Here is a 17971-nt window from a genome sequence, read left to right on the forward strand (position 1 = left end):
GTTGCTCATAAATGGCAATATTTTTTTTTATAGGTTCTCCAACATCCTCTATTTCAACTCTAATTCAGACAGCCTTACTCATTGTGCAGTACCTACAGCGAGGGCTGAGTTTAGACAGAGCCTTTTCTGAAGTGTGCTGGGAGGCATATGTCCGCTCCCAGCATTCACCAGCAAACCAGAAGGTACTAAGAACTGTTTGGAAGAGCTTTCTCAGTTATAATACTCTACATTATTTAGGTGGAGGAAATTCTTCCTATTGATGGTAACTTTAGTGAGCTGAGAGTAGAGCACTTCAGTTACTCTCTAGTAGAGATCTGCTATCTAAGTATTTTCCTGGAAAATAGGTTAAATGTAAGTATTACTTCTTCGAAACTTAGCTGTCATCAAAGTGGAATATAGCTTGTAATGTTGAAAATTGAAGGCTGTGATGAGAGTTGTCATGAGATGATCACAAAGGGCCTGGGAGACTATTAATACTCTGCTAGTTTCTGGAGATAGCACTTGTATGTTACCTGTACACCCACGTGTTTTTATCTCTTAACCAGCTTGTGCAGGCTTTACTGGAGAAACATGTTTTTTCTCTGCGAGCACATGAAACCTGGGGTAACTCCATTCTTGCCATGGGCCTGTGGCCAGATTCTCTGCCTTCAGCTCTCTTTGCTACGGAAGATTCTCACTTGTCTGTAGTCCGAAGTGATGGACAGATCTTAGTGTATTGCCTCAACAGGATGAGCATGAAAACCAGCAGCTGGGCCAGGTCAGTGAGACCTTCGGTTTGAGTCTCTTTGGCATCTTGACTTTTTTTTTTTTTTTTGATGGTAGTGGTCTTGACCCAAAGTATTTGACCAGAATGTTAATGTGGTCATTTATTAACTAGCTATCATAGTTTCCTTGTTCATTGTAACATTGCTCCTTACTATTATTATTCACTCGATGTGTTTTAATTGTCCTTCTTCGAAGGGGACTAATCTTTACCCTTCACCTCTTGGATCCAATATTTGTAAAGTTATATTCCTGGTTCTTTGACATACAAAATGAAAGTTGATTCTGTTACTGACTTTGCCTTATTTTTCAAATGAATTTTAGGATTCAGCCTCTTACCTTGCCAGACTTAGAGAAAATTATGCAGTCCTCTAACCCTGAGAGCTTAAAATTCAGTTCAGTTGAAGTGGATACTCACTGGATCGATGAACCAGATGTTCTGGCCATGGCTGTTAAATTGCTTATAGAAAAAGCAACCAATCAAGATTGGATGCTCAGAGTTAAATGGCTTTATCATTTAGCCAAGAATATACCACAGGGGCTGGGTGAGTCAAAAAGCTTAATTTGTATAATAGGCAAATATATTTACACTTGCGCTATTTTAGTGCCTTGGTAGCTTTGTTATTCTGTGAGTACACTGTTAAAATTGTCACCAGGAGATCTCCTAGCAAGAAATTTGTGACTTGGCATTATTGTTTGTAGAGCTGTTAAAAAAAAAAAAAAAATTAAGGCACATATATATCTGCCCTTAGATATGTTCTAAGAGAAACTTTTCCCCCATGTAATCCTTAGCATTTTGGGATTTTGTGCCTTCCTATCAAATCCAAAAGGAGAATGTGTAGTGTTATGTTACTGTTTATTTTTTGAACATGCTGCTGTACTACTGTAGAACGTTCTGGGGAAGGTTGCTTTTGATAACTTCATTTCCCCTTAAAAGTGCATAAGAGACTTATTTTAGTTCTAGTGCTCTAAGTTTCATGCTTAATTTCTTTGTACTTTTTCATTTTAAGAGGAAAACCCAACAATAACAACATTGCATGCGTTGCAAAGTATAGGACTTGGAGTTTGTTGGTAGAACTTGTTGCCTAAAGTAATTGAGTTTACATGAACCTTTCTATGCATGAGAACTTAGCCAGGGAATGTGTATATTGTGTGGTGCATGTGATCTGTCTAAAATTGTATAGAGGGAATTTATATATTATCTGCATTGTCCTATATGAGCACTACCAGCCACAGGTAGCCACTGAAATGTAAATATACATTAATTAAAATGAAATAAAATCTAAAATCCAGTCCTTAGTTGCACTGGCCACATTTCATGTGCTTACTAACACATGACTAGTGGCTGACAGTGCAACTATAGATGTTTCCATCACTGCAAAAAGTTTGCTTGGACAACTCTACTTTTACTATTAACATTTTCTTCTCCTTCCTCCACAGAATCAATACAGATTCATTTGGAATCCAGTGCTGCATCTCTTAGGAATTTTTACTCAAATTCTCTCTCAGCTGGGGTCAGTAATGTCATCAAAATATTACAACCAAATATAACAGGTACTGCACCTGATTTGATTTTGAGTTCTCAGCACAGTTTAGGAAACTGGTCCATCAAGTCTATGGAAAAAGACCTGTCAAAACTGCCACTGTAATAAACACTGTATTTTGGAAGACTCACAGTATCCAGATGCAAATTCTACTTCTTTGTTTGAAACCATCCCTTTTTCCTTTAGTCTTTGAAAAATGATGATGATTCACAGCATAATGGGGAGAGCACAGGAGTTGGAAGACTGGTCTCTGGTCCCAACTCAGCCAAAAACTAGCTTTTCATTTGAGCTTTTTCATTTGAAAAATATGGGAATTAAATTCGTATCTCTCAGATCCCTTCAACTCAGAGCATTCTGAGTTGTTAAGAGAAAAGGTTTTAAATTACGAGCTCTTTGACTTGAAGGGTAAACAAAACAGTGTGAATTACTTCAGAAAATATAAAAGTTAATAAAAGTTATAAAGCCTTAAATATAAAGTTTTAAAACCATAATGTTAAAAGAAATAGCCATTCAGAATTTACTTTTGGGGGGCATCTGGGTGGCTCAGTGGGTTAAAGCCTCTGTCTTCAGCTCAGGTCATGATCTCAGGGTCCTGGGATTGAGCCCCACATTGGGCTCTCTGCTCAGCAAGGAGCCTGCTTCCTCCTCTCTCTCTGCCTGCCTCTCTGCCTACCTGTGATCTCTGTCTAATAAATAAATAAAATCTTAAAAAAAAAAAAAACAAAAAAAAAACCCCCAGAATTTATTTATTTATTTATTTTTAGTTAAAAAAAATTTTTTTTCTTTTTTTATTTATTTGTTTGACACAGAGAGACACAGCAAGAGAGGGAACACAAGCAGTGGGAGTAGGAGAAGCAGGTTTCCTGCCGAGCAGGGAGACCGATCCAGGGCTTGATCCCAGCACCCTGGGATCATAACTGGAGTTGAAGGCAAATGCTGAATGACTGAGCCACCCAGGCACCCCTATTTTTATTTTTATTTTTATTTATTTATTTATTTATTTATTTATTTATTTATTAAGATTTTATTTATTTATTTGAGAGAGAGACAGTGAGAGAGAACATGAGCAAGGAGAAGGTCAGAGGGAGAAGCAGACTCCCCATGGAGCTGGGAGCCCGATGTGGGACTCGATCCCGGGACTCCAGGATCATGACCTGAGCCGAAGGCAGTCGTCCAACCAACTGAGCCACCCAGGCGCCCTATTTTTATTTTTTTAAAAAAAGATTTTATTTGAGAAAGAGGATGAGTTGGGGGGAGGGGCAGAGGGAGAGGGAGAAGCACACTCCCCACTGCGCAGGAAGCCCAACATAGGGCTAAGTCTCATGACCCCGAGATCATGACCTGAGCAGAAGGCAAATTCTTAAGTGACTGAGCTACCTAGGCGCCTCCAGAATTTATTTTTTTATTTTTATTTTTATTTATTTTTTTTTTAAAGATTTTATTTATTTATCAGAGAGAGAGGGGGAGAGAGCGAGCATAGGCAGACAGAATGGCAGGCAGAGGCAGAGGGAGAAGCAGGCTCCCTGCCGAGCAAGGAGCCCGATGCGGGACTCGATCCCAGGATGCTGGGATCATGACCTGAGCCGAAGGCAGCTGCTTAACCAACTGAGCCACCCAGGCATCCCCAGAATTTATTTTTAATTAAGGAGTAAGATTGCACACTTTCTTGAAGAAAATAATATAAAGTTGATTAAACATAGGGATTAATGAGGAAATTATGGATATTTTCATAGAATCAGATTTTTAATTTCCCACCCCTGTCTTCATTTGATATTGATCAAAATATACCATTGCCATTTGGTTTAGAAGAAAATATGTATGATGATTTTGTGCTAACCAATGACCTTATGTACACTAAAGATAACAAGGAAAATGTTTGGGAAGAAATCAAATAATGGGGAAAACTACTGTAGTAATCAAGTTGTGGCTTAACTTTTGGCTTCCCAAGTATGAAAGAATTTTGGTCTTTGGAAACCGTGTTAGGGTAGAGCAGCAGGTTCCCTTTTTAGTAGGTATCCTTTGCCCACTGTTGGGACATACTAGGTATGCCTTCATCTTCCTTTTCTAGTGTATAGCTCTGGATCATGTAGTCTTACTGGACTTTAGAATATGGGTTCCCTCCTTCATGTACTTTGCTGTTGACAGTAGGCATTTGTTAGTCTAGCGTATGGTAGATACTTGATGAGCTCCACTGACCTACCCAGCCACCTTAATGTTAATGTTACCATTGTTTTGTCCTAACCTCATTCCTTGGGTTCTCATGGGTTCTCCACAGAAGGGTCAGATCTGATCACTGCTGCTTTATAGAAGAGGTGCCAAATTTAAGCCAAAGAAGCAGCACAATACTATATTCTCTGATTACAAAGAAAGGGCTTTTATTTTTTATTTTTGTTAAGATTTTCTTTATTTATTTGAGAGCGAGCACAGCAGGGGGATCAGCAGAGGAAGAGGGAGAAGCAATCTCCCCGCTGAGTGGGACGCCTGATGCAGGGCTCGATCCCAGTACCCTGGGATCACGACCTGAGCCAAAGGTGGATGCTTAACTGATTGAGCCACCCACGTGCCCCAAGAAAGGGCTTTTAAAAGCAAAATCTTGAGTTGTTTTTGTTTTTTTGTGTTTTAAAGATTTATTTATTTTCTTGAAAGAGTGCACTTGTGCATGGGAGTGCCGGGGGACTGGCAGAGGGAGAAGGAGAATCTCAAGCAGACTGTGCGCACAGTCAGGGCCTGACACTGATGCTGTGTCAGGCCCTCAGGCTAGATCCTGTGACTCTGAGATCAGGACCTGAGCTAAAACCAGGAGTCAGACACTTAACTGACTTTGCTACCTGGGTGCCTCCTGAGTGGTTTTTCTTACTGAAAGCAAATGAAACATATTTATTCATTTGCCACTATGTGAGTTAGGTTTTTCTTGAGCTTAATGACAACAGATTGGGTGATGAAGCTCATAGACTGTTTTCTGACCAGCAGTGGGACCAGGGCAAGTGAATGTATTGGTCGGAATGCTTATGTTCTAGAGGGATTACCTTATATCCTGCAGTGGAGTGAATTTTCAGGACTAGTCGAAATTTAGTATTTAGAAAGGAAATAGTGTAAAAGCAATTGATCTATGTTTTTCTAGTGTTGTGGGCTGAAACCAGCAATTTTCCTATTCTCTTTCTTTCTGAACATCAGGACTGAATGTGATCAAATTAAGACAGTACAAATCTTCCACTGAAATTTTCTAGGCAGGGAGTTTAACTGCCAAGTTCTATTTTTTGTTCTGTTTCTTTAAACCAGATGAATTTGTGATCCCTTTGGACCCCCGATGGAATATGCAGGCTTTGGACATCATTAGAAACTCCGTGGACTTTGACCCACAAACAGACCAGCCTGAGCAGCTCTTTGCCCTTTTAGAGTCTGTTGCAAACAAGTAGGTGAAGCCTGCTGTTTTGGGCATGTTGGCCTTCTTATACAATCTAGCTTTATCATTATACCTTTTCTAAACTGTCTTTTTACATGTGTTTAATCTTACATGTGTTTAATTTCCTGAACCTAAGAAGTGGTGGGATGTTAGATGGGATTCCCTTCATCACCACCTCGCCTTCAAGCTCCATGCTCAGTGAAGTAACTCTGAATGCCAAATGCCTGTAAATTCTGCAAGTTCTTAATAATTTAATAGGATGCTTTTAAGAGATAAATTAGCTTAATGTTAATATTGTGTTTTATTTTGCAGTTAATCCTTTATCATATGACCTAGAGTCATATTTCTATTGTTTTCTATTCATGAGTCTTAGCAGTTCCTCCCATTTTTACCTGCTCATTCTCTCACAGCCTTATGTCCACGTCATTTCCCTTAAATGTTGAGGAGACATGTGGAGCCTGCATCCTTATGTGCATACCCAACATATAAATTCACCTAATTGTTATATAAGCTGGTCTTTCCTCACATTTAATGTAATAGCCAGCAGTATTTTTTTAATTGGCAAACAGTGTAATGGAATACATTTTTACAAATAATTTTTTTTTAATTTTGTATTTTTTTATAAACATATATTTTTATCCCCAGGGGTACAGGTCTGTGAATCACCAGGTTTACACACTTCACAGCACTCACCAAAGCACATACCCTCCCCAATGTCCATAATTTTACAAATAATTTTATAATTGAGGTATAATGTACATTATAGAAAAGTACACTTAATAATGAGTATATTTGGTTTTGGGGAATTTTCAGAAGGTGAACTCATGCATATGGTATGAACCAGCACTTCAAAGGCCCTCTTGTCTCCCCTCCTAGTAACTCCCCCTGCTGCCTCCCCAGGTAACTTATAACACTGGAGGTTAATTTTATGAGGGCCACTTTCAAGAGTTCACACTGTATTTAGTGGGATCACAGCAAAGCCTGGCAGTCTACCTAGATGCAGCTTTTCCCAGCCTTCTGTCTCCCCCCGCCTTGTCCAACACACAGTCGTCATCACTTTTACCTCCCATCTCTTTAGTCCAGAATTTGGAAGGGAGGCAAAGGAATGGCAGGTTGAAGGAGATTGATCTTCCAAGGATTCTCAAAATTTCAGCAGGTAGAGGATGTGATTGCAAAATAGAATACACTAGTAACCAGTAATATTTGTTATGTTATTGATTTCATTTCAGGACAATCCTGTATCTTGACCGGGAAAAACGTATTTTTACTGAAGCAAATCTGGTTTCTGTTGGTGGCAAAAAGTTAAGAAATAGTGTTTTGAGAATGTCCTTTGAGTTCCATAAAGGTGAGAAGTTTACCTTTTATATTCTTGAGTTATGTATCTGATCATAGAATGTTGCTTAAGAGACCTTTAGCAGCTGCTGCCATTTTACTGATTTCTTTTGATTTGCTGGCCTGATTGTTCAATAGTAATGAGTAACTGCTTTGTACATGTCCTCAATTTTATTTACTTTTTACAGTAACCTTATGTAGTGTAGATCTTATTTTGTGATAAGAGGAGAGGGATGTGCAGAGATCCTAATGGTCACATCTCTAGCAAGTAACAGAGCTAAAATTTGAAATCTAGATCTGTTGACTCAAAAAGTTCATGCTTCTAAGTATTTGGTAATAGGTTCTTTCTTCATCCTTCCTTTATTTTTTTAAATTGAAAAGATATCTGCACTTGCTGGAAAAAATTTGGACTGTATGGAAGCATAAAAAGTGAAGTCTGCCTTTGAAGCAGTTCTTGTTAACAGTACCTTCATTTGTATTCTCTCCTCTGTGCTGTTTATTCATTCAAACATTTATACACTTTGTTTTTGTTTTGTATTTAAACACGTATTTGTTTAAAATATCCATTATTGCTCAGTAATTTTAATTTTTCACTAAGATGTTAAGAACTTCTATAGATATGCATACCTGATCTTTTAAATTTAATATGGTAATAGTAGGCTACGAGTTTGCTTTCAGTTTTGACCTTTCAAAACAGACCTTCATACTGGAGTTGCAATTAAGTTCCATATTGCAGTTGACTTTGAAAATGTCCAGAGATTAATTTAAATCTGATCGAATGTTCTTATTTATGTCAACTCTAAGATCCAGAGAGCTATCACAGTCTGCCCCCTGAAATTGTGGTCAATCTTGCTGCTTTTTTTGAACTTTGCGATGCACTAATCCTGCTCTGGGTCCAGTCATCTCAGGAGATCGTATCCAATGCCAATGTCATTGAGGTGAGGAAATGTACCTCATGTTTTTATTTTGTTTCAAGACAAATGTTTAAGATTTTTAGTGGTGAGACGAACTATAATGTTGTTATTATATATCCAATATTACTTGAGAAATTTAATTGTTTTTAACAGATATATATTTATATATATATATATATATATATAATATATATAAAATCTTAGAGCTTTGTGGGTATATAATTGACATAATAAATAGCATATATTTGAAGTGTAGAATTTTATGTTTGGCATGTATACGCCTGTGAAGCCGTTACCACAATAGTGAACATATCCAGTACATACCCTCAAGCCTTTCCTCGTGTTCTTTTGTAGTTCCTTTCTCTCCCTTGCCCCCACCCTAAACCAGGTATATTAATATGCTTTTGGTCAGTTGCATTTTTCTAGCATTTTAACCCACTGAGCCATCTAGGCGCCCCTAGCATTTTATATAATGGAATTATGCAGTATACTTTTTGTCTGGCTTTTTTTTAACTCAAAACAGTTATTTTGAGATGTATCCAAATTGTTTAGTGTATCAAGAGTTCATCTCTTTTTATTTCCAGGTAATATTCCATCAAATGTATATGGTACAATCTCTCTACCTCTTGGAGAACACTGGAATTTTAATTTGTATTTTAATCCACTTAAGCCTTCTTAGACATCATTATTGTGTATGGATTGTCTTGAGTTTTAAATCCAGATTATTCTAGTAATTTCAATAAACTAGAACAGTAGGTCTTAACTTTTAAGACCATAAATGAGTCTTGAGTCCAAAAAGTTTACCAAAGACTCTAAAGAACTTTTGTTTATATCGTCACATCTGTCCGTATTTACTATATTAGGAAATAAATCTGAGAAATACAATATATATTTATTAGTTTGCTTAAAAAACACAGCAAATCCATTTAATGTTAATAGGAATAGAATTTTTAATGAGAGCTGTTTTTCAAAACAAATTAATGGAAAGTACAACTGTGTTTTTACATTTCTTCAAGTCTCTTTAATATCTGGATTAACAGAAGAAAATGGACTCTGTTTTTGCATTCATTCTCTTACGTTGTGTTGTTTCAGCCTCTATTCATATAATTATACTCCTCCCTTTTCCAACCTCATATCTTCATTGCCATTTCATATAATTGTGAATAATTGTCTTTGGTCCTGAACCACAGCTTGACAAGTGATAGTTTTCTAAAGTTTACTTGTAATGTGGAATCTGAAAAAAATACACCAAATTTGTCATGCATCAAAATCCATTCATCTGGCTTGCACTTTGGATGGACTCTTACTCTTGTAGAGATTGAGCTCGTGCTTTGGTAATTTGGAAAATATTGTTCACAGAGTTACCAGATCTTCCAAATGTTGACAAACCATTCTTCAGTGTCAGCAGAGTCATGCTTATGTACAACTATCACAAACCTCATCAGAATTTTGAAATATTGGGAATTTGTCAGGGTCTTGGTTTTTCAAAGTTCTGGGTTTTGCTTTGAAAGCTTGACTTTTATCACTGGCAACAAATACTCTCAGTTGCTTTTCTTGAGCTGACAGATTCCCTTCATTTTCAATATATAGTGTTTACCAGATACCCCGTCACAGTTTGTCCATCCCACCCATGCCCCCTCTTTTTCTGGTACTGTCAGTACAAATGTCAACATAGTGGAAAAAAAGGAAAATAATTTGATATTATGAAAGTAGCTTTTACCTCATGGAATCTAGGAGAGAAAACACTCAAGAAATCTTGAGACAACTTTGCTGTAAAAAATAGCTTTTAGGGGGCGCCAGCGCTCCTGCCTCTGTCTCAGGTCATGATTCCAGGATCCTAGGATGGAGCTCCTCATCAGTCTCCCTGCTGGGGTGGGGTGAAGCTTGCTTTCCTTGTTCTACTACCCCGCTCGTGTTCCTGTTCCCACCATCTCTCTCTTTCAAATAAATAAATAAAATCTTAAAAAAAAAAAAATTTAGAAGAGCAATGATAGAGACACACCTGATTTGCATTACAAACCTACCTTAGTGAAAACAGTAGGTATTAACACAAGGATAGACATGTAGACCAGTGAAACCAAAAGGAATTCAGAAATAGATCTTAGAGTTAATTGATTTTTTTTCTTCTAAAAGTGTAAAGATATTTTAATGGGGAAAAACAGTGTATTCAACAAATTGTGATGGAACAAGTATAATAAAGTTCATATAATAAAGTTAAAAATGAGCCTTTTTACCCCTGTCTTACATTATATAGAAAAATTACCTCAAAAATGGGTCATAAATCTAAATATAAAAGCTAAAACTATGTACTGTCTAAAAGAAAACATGGGAGAAAATCTTCGTAACCTGAGGATAGGCAAAGATTTCAGAGATTCTTCATAAAAGAAAAAATCTGATAAGATTTGTCAAAATCAGGGCGCCTGGGTGGCTCAGTGGGTTAAGTCGCTGCCTTCGGCTCAGGTCATGATCTCGGGGTCCCGGGATCGAGTCCCGCATCCGGCTCTCTGCTCAGCGGGGAGCCTGCTTCCTCTCTCTCTCTCTCTCTGCCTGCCTCTCGGCCTACTTGTGATCTCTGTCGGTCAAATAAATAAATAAAAAATATTAAAAAAAAAAAAAGATTTGTCAAAATCAAAAACTTGGGTTTTTTTAAAGATTGTATTTATTTATTCATGAGAGATGGGGGGGTGGCAGAGGGAGAAGCAGGCATCCCGCAGAGGAGGAAGCCCGATGTGGACTCACTCTGGATCATGACCCTAGCTGAAGGCAGATGCTGAACCCACTGGGCCACCCAGGTGCCCAAAAACTTCTGTTCTTAATTGACAATGTTAAGAAAATGAAAACACTGGGAGAAACTGTTAAAAAACGGGCTGTATACATGAAATTATAATTGTATTATATAGAAACTATATGTAAATTATATAAACTAGAGCAGCCCAAATTTTTAAATGGGCAAGATACTTTGAATAGATGCTTTTCAGAAGATATATGAATGCTTAGTAAGAACTTCAAAAGTTGCAACATCACTAGTTATCAAAGAAGTGTAATTGAAACCACAGTGAAGTACCACCCACGAAATGGCTAAAATTAAAATCACTAACAGTAGTAAGTATTGGTAAGGAAACAGAACAACTGAAATACGCATGTGCTGCTGGTTGGAATATAAAATAGTGCAGCTGCTTTGTAAGAGAAGTTGGCAGTGTCTAATAAAATTGCATGTATACATACCATATGACCCAATAATTCCATTTTCTCTAAGGAAATAGCTCTGAACTTCAAGTGGTTGGAGGAAAAAAGCTGTGCCTTCTCTGGCTGCTTTAATGTCCCTAAAAATATTTCATTCGAATGCTAGACCATTTATGTGGGTATGTTAAGTATTGATTAACAATTGAAATCTGTGTCTTGTGTCTTTTCCTGAGAAATGTTTTTGAGTAGTTTGGTTTACTTTGTTTTTAGATCTTGGATTCTCTGCGGTGGCGGGATCGGTTTTGGACTGTGGCTGACACAGTAAAAGTGGATGCTCCAGGCCTCGCCCTGCTTGCCCTTCACTGGCACTGGGTTTTAAAACATTTGGTCCGTCAGATTCCCCAACTCCTAATGAACCACGAGGACAAGTAAGACTCCTATTTGGAGTAATAATGTCAACATCTATAGTACTGATGATGATAAAAAAGGGTTTGGAATTGAAGCTTCTTGCTTTACTTTGGTTGATTCCCGTAGTCTATTGGTGAATATAAAGCAAATATAAAATGTAAATCATGTCTCTACTGTGTCTCTACACTATCCAGCATTTCCCTCTTTCCTTACTTCCCTCTGCCCTTTTCTCCTTCTTTAAAGATACTACAAAGAGATTCAGACGGTCTCAGAACATATTCAGAATTGCTTGGGGAGCCCGACAGGTGGCTTCACTGGTATAAAGAAGTTGCAAAAGTTCCTGGGACGACCATTTCCTTTTAAGGTACAGCTTAGAAACGTGTCGTAAACACTAAGATTTGACCTTTTCTGAAGTTCTGGAGCCTGGGGACTGCCATTCAACTAGACTCATCCTTTCCAATAACACTTAACTTTCAGATGTTCACAGTACATCTGTGAATAGTGTACTTAACTGATTAGTTAAGTGTTAACATTTTGCTTATTCTTGGAGAGTGTTGCATCTGAGTAGAGTTTTAACTTTATTACTATAAAACCTCCTGAGAGTAACAGGAGTAAACAAACCTTACGTTTTTCTAGAAGCGTTGTGGAAACGTTTCATATTTTTTTTTAGACGTAACAGGCTGGTAAAAAGAACCTCATTTCTCCTCTATAGTAGGTTCTCCTGGGTTTTATTGTTTCAGAACAAGCTGGTGGTGGAGTGTTTGTCTCAATTGAAAGTCCTTCACAAAGCACTTGCCATCAGAGAGCGGATGTCTGCCCTTGGGGAAAGTGGATGGTGGGAAGACATTAATCGTCTCCAAGTGGTTGCTTCTGAATGGACTTTAAAGAAAAGTCTCTTGCAGGCCTGGGGATTAATCCTCAAAGCTAATATTCTGGAAGATGCCAACCCAGGTAATATACTCTAGAGTTTAGCCTGCTGACAGAGGCTCCAGAACTATTTGCCGCTCTACAGCCAATAAGTTTTTAAGTTTTTCCCTTAGATTTTCTTTTTTTCTGTTTCTTTTTTCCTTTTCTCTTTCCCTTTTCTGGGTATGCTATAACTACCATTAAGTGAGTGTGTCAGGCAGAGAGATGGGCTTTACAGGTACTGTTTAATTCTGTCATCAGAATCGTGCAGGTATTAGTGACGTCATCTCACAGGTACAAAACTCACAGTCACATAACTAGTTCTTGGGAATCTGAGCCTGTTCTATTGACCGCTCTGCTGTTAATATTGCATGTGTCTTCTTGTCCAGATGAGTTGAAGAATATTGTGAATGCCCATTGTTCAGAACTAAAAGCCAAAGGAATTTCACTTGGTTTTCTCGAAAAAAAGCACAATGAAGCTTCCTCCCTGTTCCAACCAGACTTTACCTCCTTAATCCAACTCACCAGGAATGTTCAGTTATGGCCTCCAATGGAGTACCTAGCTATGCTTTGGCAGTACAAAGTGACAGCTGATTTTATGACACAGGCTTGTCTAAGAAGGTGAGCCATTTTCCTTGGGGGAACTTTTTTTTTGTTAGGTTATTCTATGGATCCTACATGTGAAACATAGCACAGACTTGTCTTAAAGGGGACTGGCTACTAAAACCAAGGGAAGTCTGTTGCCACTGATTCTTTGCCTGTTTTGACTCCACCTTTTCAAGTTACTAGGTGTCTTTCCAGTAAAATTGCTTGTTTGTATTTTAATAAATGCATTCTGTGTGTTCCATCTTCCCATACGTAACAGATTTCTAGCAGTTTATTGACAGTCCACAACCCATCCTTTCTTCCTCTTTATTTGTGGAACAGGTCCAGCAAAAATCAGCAACCGCAGATAGAGGAGGAGATCCGTCATCACATCACATTTTGTCTTAAGCACACACCAATTGCTCCACAAGAGCTTCGAGATCTTTGGTTCCTATTGCACCATCAGAAGGTAAAAACTAAGATCAAAAAGGGAGATAAAGCTTCTTAATGCTATGGCCCAGTTAACCTTTCTGTGGCAGACTGGTTTCAGAATGTTCTGTTTATGTCCAAAACTCAGTCTTACTTGAATTAACTTTGAAAGGGGAGAATTTTGAGTGTTTTTTTGCATTAATTACCTGGGTATTCCTCAACTCTTATCACAGAATCATTCTGTTTGGTTTCCAGTTAAATAACACTAAATTATTTGCTTATTTTTATTGTTTGTGCAAAAATACATACATGTGAGTGTTTTAACTCTTTCCCCCAGAGTAACTATCGAATGTCAATAGTGGTAAACAACAGTTATTATAACTTCATTAGTGCAACATTAATTTTTTTATAATGCTTTTGTTTATTTACCTGTTTTGCTGATATTATAATTGTATGATTCACTTATATTTCCTCATGAGCCTTATAAAAAACAGATCTCAGTTTTCTAAAATTATAAACAAGATAAGTGGCTTAACCAAGATGACCAGGGTGGTAGGGAATCAGGGACTTTAGAATTAATATATTTAAACCCATGTTAATTTTAGATGAGTCTTACAAGAGGGAGACCTCATAACTTGATTAATAGAATTTTTCTCAAATATTCTTTTATCTGTTTATCTTTAGGTGTCTACTGAAGAAATTATTTCCTTGTGGTCTGACTTGTTTAATTCCACATTTATGTCTTTTTGGAGTAGTACTGTGACTACAAATCCAGAGTACTGGCTAATGTGGAGCCCTCTGCCTGGTATAGAGCAGAGGGAGATGCCCAAGTCCCTTTTGGACTCCACATTGAAGGTTTGTTGGCATAAAATCATATAAGTGTTTGATAACAATTCTTGATCTAGTAATAAACATTTTTTAAAAGGATTTTATTTATTTATTTGACACAGAGAGAGATCACAAGTAGGCAGAGAGACAGACAGAGAGAGGGGGGAAACAGGCTCCCCGCTGAGCAGAGAGCCCAATGCGGGGCTCGATCCCGGGACCCTGAGATCATGACGTGAGCCGAAGGCAGAGGCTTAACCCACTGAGCCACCCAGGTTCCCATCTAGCAATAAACATTTATTCCTAGGACAGAGCAGTAACTAAGTAAGCGATTGCAATACTTTATTTTCTGCAGGATGTTAGTAAGAATATCTTCAAAAAAGATACTCTGTCTTGGGACGCCTGGGTGGCTCAGTTGGTTGAGCAGCTGCCTTCGGCTTGGGTCATGATTCCAGCATCCTGGGATCGAGTCCCGCATCGGGCTCCTTGCTCAGCAGGGAGCCTGCTTCTCCCTCTGCCTCTGCCTGCCATCCTGTCTGCCTGTGCTCGCTCTCTCCCCCTCTCTCTCTCTGATAAATAAATAAAATCTTTTTTTTTTTTTAGATTTTATTTATTTATTTGATAGAGATCACAAGTAGGCAGAGAGGCAGGCAGAGAGGGGGGGGGGAGCAGGCTCCCTGCTGAGCAGAGAGCCTGATGTGGGCCTCGATCCCAGGATCCTGAGATCATGACCTAAGCTGAAGGCAGAGGCTTAAACCACTGAGCCACCCAGGCGCCCCAATAAATAAAATCTTTAAAAAAAAAAAAAAGATACTCTGTCTTAAACCATTTGGGTTAAACATCTTCACTTGAGCTGTCTGGTTGGCTCAGTCGTTGAACATCTGACTCTTGGTTTTAGCTCAGGTCATGCTCTCAGAATGGTAAGATTGAGCCCCAGGTCAGGCTCCACACACAGTGCAGGGCCTGCCTGGGGATTCTTTCCCCCTCTGCTCCACCCTCTCTGCTCATGCTCTCTCTCTCTAAAATAATAATAAAAAAGTCTTCACTTTCTTCTCTAATTATAAAATACATTTTTTCTAGTTATTAAATATTTTAACAGTATAGTAATGTATATGTACATATGTATATGTGTGTGTATATAGAGTTGACCCTTGAACAAGACAGGGTTTGAACTGCACAGGGTCACTTAGACATGGATTTTTCTCAGTAAATATGTATTTTATGTTGTGATTGAAAAGTCAGGTCGAACCAAACGCCTAGAAGCAAAGGGAGGGTAAAGGAAAGATGCAAGGAAGGCTGGAACGACAGGGCTCTCCCCTGATTCTGGCACTCTTCTTTATTCCCACTACCTGGGCAAAGCTCTGTTCATTGAGCTATTGAACTGAGAAAGGTACGAAGGGATGGTGGGTGTTGGCAGGTGTCTCACTGAAGTGACAGGGCCTGTCACTGCTGGAGTTGACAAAGGACCACAGAATGATGACTCCCTGAGGTAAGGAGTCTAGGAAAACAACAGGGGACAGGATAAGGGCTTAGTAGGATTTTTGGTGGCAGAGGGTACAGTAGGGAGGGGTGTTGTCTGTGGTGCTGAAAGTCCAAGGCAGGGAGTTAATATCACAGGAATAGTGGCAGCTGGCTCTCTGCTTGCCAGAATTTCCTGTAAGCAGAAACTGTGTTAGAACCATGCAGCAGGAGTCAGGTGGAGCAAGTAACCTGGAAAAGGTGAGTAAAGGTAGTCTGCCTTCCCTGGTTCTTTGCCTTTCTCTGCATTCTATTTGGAAGGAAATTGTGAATTCTTGGGTAGAGGAACAAGTAGCAGATATTCCTCCTTGGTCCAACTTTGCTAACTTTGGGGATGAGAAGACCCCTGGTGTCTTGTTCTACTGTACTGTACATAGTTACATTTTGGGGTAGTTAGCCATTAAATACGTGGATTTTTTTTATTGCACAGGAGGGTTGCCACCCCTAACCCCTGTGTTCAGGTATCAACTTTACATAGGTAGATACTTACTAGAATTCTCTAGAAATAACTACTCTTTGTTCTTTATCTCTTTTACATATATTTTATATTAAATGTATACGTAAACAAAAATAAGGTCGCTTTCTTTGTTCACATAATATGTCATGGAAGCATGTCATTCCAGCTTATTCTTTTTAAGGTATCCCATTGTTCTAATGTGTTGGAATTTATTTTTTTAACTTTTCGTATGATTTTATTTATTTATTTGACAGAAAGAGATCACAAGTAGGCAGAGAGGCAGGCAGAGAGAGAGGGGGAAGCAGGCTCCCCACTGAGCAGTGAGCCCAATGCGGGCCCGATCCCAGGACCCTGAGATCATGACCTGAGCCAAAGGCAGAGGATTTAACCCACTGAGCCACCCAGGCGCCCCTGTGTTGGAATTTATTTAATTACTTGCTTATTCATAAATGTGGAGATTTCTTGCTTTATTTCCCCCCTTTCTATAACAATCATACCTGCACCAACTGCTATTACATTAACCTTTGTCTGTTTATTCTAGTATTTCTGTGGACATATTATAAGAATTGGAATTTAATCCTTGGTCAGAATGTCTGCACAGTTAAAGAAATTCGTGGCCATTCTCAGAATGTCTGAGCAGGTGGATTTTGATTTTTACCTCCCCACCCCCGGTTTTTAAATTCCAATTAGTTAATATACAGAGTAATGTTAGTTTCAGGTGTAGAATTTAGTGATTCATCACTTACACACAATACCTGGTGTTTATCACAAGTGCCCTCCTTAAATACCCGTTGCCTGTTTAAACCATTCCCCCCAACTTTCCCTCTAGTAACCGTAAGTTTATTTCCTATAGTTGACTCTGTTTCTTTTTTGCCTCTTTTCTCCCCCATGTTCATTTGTTTCTTAAATTCTACATAAAAGTGAAATTATATGGTATTTGTTATTCTCTGACTTAATTCACTTAGCATATAATACTCTAGCTCCATCCATGCATTGCAAATAGCAAGATTTCATTCTTTTTTATGGCTGATTAATATTCCTCTCTCTCTCTCTCTCTCTCTCTCTGTGTGTGTGTGTGTGTGTGTGTGTGTGTGTGACACAAACCTCACATCTATTTTATTCATTTATTAGCCAATGGACATTTGGGCTGTTTCCATAATTTGTCTGTTTGATAATGCTGCTATCAGCACCAGGGTATGTTTACTTTTATAAACATGCTAGGAGCTAGTAGGGGGGAGGTCACAAAGTCCTGGATGATTACAGGAAGATGTAGGACTAGAGCACAGTTTCACTTATTGTATCTGTGAGAACCTGTTTCTTCATATCCTTGATACACTAGATGCTATCAACATTTTTAATTATTGCCAATTATTCAATTTTTAAAATCTCATTTGAATTTGTACTCCTGATTATTTTGTTGAGATTAGACATCTTTACACATATGTATAAAGTTTCATTTTCTGAATTATTCAGTTGTGTTTATTGCTCATTTTGTAAAAAAAAAAAAAAAACTTGAATTCATGATCATTTTCTTATTGAAGATCTCTTTATATATTATGGATATTAAACCTTTACCCATCATGCGGTCGGAAATATATTTCTAATGTTCTCTTGTGTCTCAAGTTTTATAATGTTCTCTTTTAAAATACTTGGGTGACTTTCTATTTTCTGGCTTTGGTGTCATGCTTTAAAAAAAAGTTTTCAC

At 38.2% G+C, this 17971-nt stretch overlaps 1 protein-coding gene across 2 annotated transcripts in view; it reads left to right on the plus strand.

The window, feature by feature from the left end:
• Window positions 1–17971, plus strand: part of MDN1 (midasin AAA ATPase 1) — a 167406-nt gene that overhangs the window by 101905 nt on the left and 47530 nt on the right. For both annotated transcript variants that reach the window (XM_082730557.1, XM_082730558.1), the window contains exons 47-59: window positions 34–182; window positions 546–757; window positions 1087–1307; window positions 2203–2316; window positions 5586–5718; window positions 6939–7054; window positions 7846–7979; window positions 11409–11566; window positions 11790–11910; window positions 12287–12497; window positions 12842–13073; window positions 13380–13506; window positions 14151–14321. In XM_082730557.1, the coding sequence (XP_082586683.1) occupies window positions 34–182; window positions 546–757; window positions 1087–1307; window positions 2203–2316; window positions 5586–5718; window positions 6939–7054; window positions 7846–7979; window positions 11409–11566; window positions 11790–11910; window positions 12287–12497; window positions 12842–13073; window positions 13380–13506; window positions 14151–14321 (2099 nt within the window). The remainder of the gene's footprint in view (window positions 1–33; window positions 183–545; window positions 758–1086; window positions 1308–2202; window positions 2317–5585; window positions 5719–6938; window positions 7055–7845; window positions 7980–11408; window positions 11567–11789; window positions 11911–12286; window positions 12498–12841; window positions 13074–13379; window positions 13507–14150; window positions 14322–17971) is intronic.

The sequence above is a fragment of the Mustela nivalis genome, assembly GCF_964662115.1.
Source record: "Mustela nivalis genome assembly, chromosome: 5".
NCBI classification, from domain to species: Eukaryota; Metazoa; Chordata; class Mammalia; order Carnivora; family Mustelidae; genus Mustela; species Mustela nivalis.